At 44.9% G+C, this 4,637-nt stretch overlaps 1 protein-coding gene across 1 annotated transcript; it reads left to right on the top strand.

Moving 5' to 3' along the window:
• The first annotated feature begins 910 nt into the window (after nucleotides 1–910).
• On the top strand, nucleotides 911–1,663 carry LOC114662158 (zona pellucida sperm-binding protein 3-like). The gene is made up of 4 exons (XM_028815552.2): nucleotides 911–1,075; nucleotides 1,149–1,269; nucleotides 1,355–1,446; nucleotides 1,521–1,663. Exons 2-4 carry the CDS (start codon nucleotides 1,219–1,221, stop codon nucleotides 1,642–1,644), a joined length of 267 nt encoding a protein of 88 aa, XP_028671385.2. The 5' UTR covers nucleotides 911–1,075; nucleotides 1,149–1,218; the 3' UTR covers nucleotides 1,645–1,663.
• Nucleotides 1,664–4,637: the final 2,974 nt, after the last annotated feature.

Raw genomic sequence — 4,637 nt, 5'->3', positions numbered from 1 at the left:
GCAGCGCTCTCGTACTTTTCCTATATTGTCTCAAGATAACCATTTCTGAGAGCTATTGTATGTGGCTCGGGTCTGGTTTATGTTTGTGTCGCGTTTTGTCTTTAAGACATTTACATTTCGATATGATTAGTCACAATATTAAGACAAACTGTGGGACAGGTGTACTGCTTGGACATTTACTTTTAGTACTCATTTTTAAAAAGCCTTTTTAGGTTGCAGATCGAGAAAAGGATGACTCTGCTGGCAAAAGGGCTACCTACAATATCTACACTATTTGTAGTGATTAGGTTTAATCAATAAAAGCCAATTGGTTCTTTGCAGCTTATAACCTTTGCAGGATAGTTGCAAAACTAATCCAACATTAGTCTGTAGGGTGCTGTTGGAGCAAAACTTTGAGTTTGGACTCTTACGGTTATTCAGCTGACAATACTAAATTGTTGCATCTCTTTAGATGCTGGGAGCTGTAATTGTGTACACCTTCACCCTTGACTACAATTCTTCTCCAATTGATGGTCTTCCCATTGTATGAACAAATCCAGCTGTGGTGCAGATTGAATGCCAATACAACAGGTAAGACATGGCTATAATGGAGAAACCGAGTTGGTTCCATGTTGGGAACTTGGAAACAAGGATGTATCTGCATTAACATACAAGTTCCAAACTGATTTAAAACCATTCCATCTGGATCTTCTTTCTAATGTAATTTTTTTCCCCAACCCAGGCTACACAATGTAAGCGGCAATGCCTTAAACCCCACTTGGGTTCCCTACACCTCCACGATATCTGCGGAGGATATTCTGGGCTTCTCGCTTGTTATAATGAGCAGTAGGTGTACATTTAAAAATCCTACTTTCCATTTGCACTAATGTGATCTGACCACCTTAACATTCCTGTCTGCACGTTACTGGAGTAGGCAGAGTCCATCCAACTCCTTCTTCCTAGGAGACCTCATTAACCTTCAAGCGTCTGTGGACAGCATTAACCTTGTGCCTCTCCGTGTCTTTGTGGACAGCTGTGTGGCCACTCCTGTGTCCAATGCATCTGCTCCGGCCTACACCTTCATTGGGAATAATGGGTGGGTGTGAGCAATAGTATGACCAGATCTTGGTCTGGAAATGCCATGCTATAGTCCCTCTTGGGTATTGCAGGTGTTTCTTAAACGGCAGACTGACAGGCTCCAATTCCCAGTTCGTGTCCCCAAGAGTTGCACAGTCTGTAATGCAGTTCCAGCTGGATGCCTTCAGGTTTTATGGCCTGACTACTAGTTCAGTAAGATCTTTCCTGCCATCTCCTTTGTAGGAATCCCATTGAAGCTCACAGGTGTGACTGTAGTCCCTTGCATGTCTGCTTTCAGATCTTTATTACCTGCCATCTGAAGGTGACCTTGGTGTCTGCTAATGTTGATTCCTTGAATAAGGATTGTTCATACAACTCTGCACTGAGCCAGTAAGTGACTGGGAGGATGAGGGTGCACCTGTTCAAATGAGGTAGCAGGTTGTGATTGGTGGCTGTACTTTCAGGTGGAGCTTAGTGGGTGGGAACAATGCTGTCTGTAGCTGCTGTGATACAAGCTGTGCCAACCCCCCTCCCTTCAGGAGGGGCTCTGGTGCCCCTAAACACAGACCCAGGAGAGCAAGAAAGTGACCTCACCAGCAGACTTCTGCAGTGTCCAGCTTGGGATACACAAGCTGCAATTGTATTTTACAGGTGAATGGAAGGCACCAGCTGGATGGGAGGAGACCATTTCTGTTGGCCCTCTTTTCTGGAGCAGGTCTCTCCTTTGTCTTTATCACAATCCCTGTCTGGCCAGCAAGATAAAGCCTCTCCAGGTAACTTGCTTCAACAGCTTAAATGCAAGCCGTGTTGAGGACTGTTCTTTAATCTAGCATAGAAAGTTGACAAATTTAAACCTCCTAACGCCTTTCTTTTCTCCATGCAGGTTCCCAATTCCAATATTCTGTCCTTGGAGCTGTTGTAGGTGTCCTGGCTGTCTTGTGTGTGGCTATACTATTCTTTGCCTACAGAAAAGCAAATGCCATTGCTAATACTAAGCAATAACATTTTAAATCTTGAATCATTGTCTGCTCTATTGTGTTTTGCACTTGTGGTGTTAACTGATCAGAACAATATTTTAGTGAGGATGGAGAGATGATGTTGTAAAGCTCCTGGTCCAGACACTTCTGTCACCATAAGAGCAAACAATTTTCTGTAGAAGGAGGAAGTGCAGTTGGAATGATCGGGCATCAAACCACCTGACTTATCGCTCAGAGTGGATTGGGAGGGCTTTCTAAACCTGCAATAAACTGTTCAACTGCTCAGAGGAATTAGTCTGTGTTTGGGGATCTTGCATTCATAACCAGTACAGTAATCCCTTGGAAAGCACTCCAGACATTGGAATGGTCATTTGTGCATTATACGGTCAGCTTGGCATTATCTTCTTTTGGCATCCTTAACAGCCTAGTTGGTCACAGTACAATTTGAGAGAGAAATACAAACTATAAAAGCAGCACTGATTGGTTCATTAATGTTAATTAACTCCTATTCATCCATAAACCGCATGAGAGCAAGCCTTAAATTCTCAATGCTTTCTGAGCCTTGAATGCACTTTGATAAAGTCTCCTTGAAAATTATGAACTGTACAAGATCCATGCTCCGCAAAGGATTATGCCCACAATTCTCATTCTGGACCTGGTGCTAAGGTTTGTATCCTGTTGAGTGGGTTTTTTTTTTTTTTGTCTGCTTCTGCCTCTAACGCTGGCAACTCGGACACATCTCTGAAACATGCACCAAAGGTAGTCAAAATTAGTTATGACTTTTGCTTTCATTACATAGGCAAATTTGCCATATGTATGATTTATCTTTGCATATCCATCTTACTAACTGAAGGTTGTAAACCGGATATGGGCGCTGGGCACATCGAGGCGCACGCGCACTGCAAAGAAAACACAGAAACGAGAAGGTTGTAAACCGGATGTCACGCGCACTGCAACGAGCCCGCCACCTGTAGCCTACACTTGCTCTAATCCACTGTGCCAGTAATGTAGATCACATAACGGTCATTCAGTTTGGCGCCCGCCCCAGAGTCAAATGCAGCGGTGTCCCAAAACGCTGTGGCGCCTGCCTACAACGCGCTTGCGAAAGGAGTCACGGCTTAAACCAAAGAAAACACAGAAATGAGACTACGACCTGTGAATTACACCTGAGGTAAAGTGTGCACGCCGGGTTGTACACCCGCCCGGACGCGACTGCCCACACCACCGCATATACCCTCCATGATATGTCTTCACGCAGCAGCTTCCCACCGGGGCCCATATTGCGCTTTGACGCTCGCCCCACAGTCAGACGCAGCGGCTTCCCAGAGTAAGTAGGTGGCCCCCAAAACAACACAACCTGTTCAAGCAGTCAGTGTCAGAGAAGGCAACAGACTCACGTCTCCACACAACAAAACTGCTTTAGTACAGATGTGCTTATTGGATTAAATGACATTTCCCCAGACGCACCCGTCCTCCATAATGTCATCCATCCACATATTGGACGGAACAGAAACTGATTGCCATTCTAGGATTTCCGATTCGCTAGCGAATCGCAGGCTTACTTGTTTTCATATATTTAGCTTGCATGCTGTATATCCACACAATTACTGTAGCGGCACTGTCTATTTGCATCATCCAGGGATGAGTCGCCCATTGTATAAGTTGGGATTTCATCACTAGCAAGAGATACCTATAAAAATAGAAAGCCTACAGTGTCACAAATGGAATTCCATCTAGTACTGCAATGGTGAGCAGCCTTGTTAAGGATAGCAAGCCACTGTAAAGAGCAAATGACCAGATCTTACACCAGTGTAGTGCCAGCACTAACTGGCAGAAGTGGGAGGAGGATAAGACCTATTGTCTGCTTCAGCAAAGTATCTTGAGACTGAGATCCAGGATCTGGAGTGCTGTTTGCAGCATCAGCACAGGAGGAAAAACTGGGTTACTAGTACCTCTGCAGCTTCAACTACACTGCTATTTGCTAAGGTCCATTGGCCTGGGTGCACATATGCTAGCAGTTTCCAGCTCCTGGAGCGGCTTGTGTGTAGCAGATCATATTGCCACAGACCCCAGTTAAGCTGTGTGAAGCAGGACTGGTGGTAAAACTGTGCAAGCAAAGGAAAAGGCAGATTGTAGAAGTGTTAGAGAAACAATGGAGAGAGAGAGAGAGGATCAAAGCTGAAATCCAGACCTGAAAGTGTTTGTTTTCCTTCACTGAACTGAGACTGTAAAGAAATACTGTACATCTGTAGTTTTAGACAAGGTGTGTCAGCTCACTTCTAAACCGCAGATCATCATACAGAAGTGCAGTGTTAAACATCTCTGCTGCACTGTATGACCACACACCATTGAACACCCTGCTGCACCACCTAACTGGGAAGCATTCAACATCCTTGCTGATGTGCTTTTATCAGTGGCAGCATGACTACAGCAGACACACAGACCATTCCACCATTTTGAGTTATTTGCACTGTTTCAAGAAGCTGGAGGGGCTTGCTGGGGACAGCGACTTTGAGATGAGGGTTATGTAATGGTGCTGACAAGTTGCATCAGCCAGGGTGGTGCGGTTTTTAGGGATAGCAAGTCACCTCAAAGAGCCATATA

The sequence above is a fragment of the Erpetoichthys calabaricus genome, chromosome 1 (assembly GCF_900747795.2).
Source record: "Erpetoichthys calabaricus chromosome 1, fErpCal1.3, whole genome shotgun sequence".
Taxonomy (NCBI): Eukaryota; Metazoa; Chordata; class Cladistia; order Polypteriformes; family Polypteridae; genus Erpetoichthys; species Erpetoichthys calabaricus.
Note: the sequence above shows the minus strand (reverse complement) of the source record. Positions and strands in the feature narration are given on the sequence as shown.

Excerpts from the sequence above, each read along its gene's own strand:
- LOC114662158 (XM_028815552.2), top strand. The coding sequence starts at position 1,219 with ATGCAGTTCCAGCTGGATGCCTTCAGGTTTTATGGCCTGACTACTAGT. Across the intron at positions 1,270-1,354 it reads ATGGCCTGACTACTAGTTCA|ATCTTTATTACCTGCCATCT; the intron begins GTAAGATCTTTC and ends GTCTGCTTTCAG. Across the intron at positions 1,447-1,520 it reads TACAACTCTGCACTGAGCCA|GTGGAGCTTAGTGGGTGGGA; the intron begins GTAAGTGACTGG and ends CTGTACTTTCAG.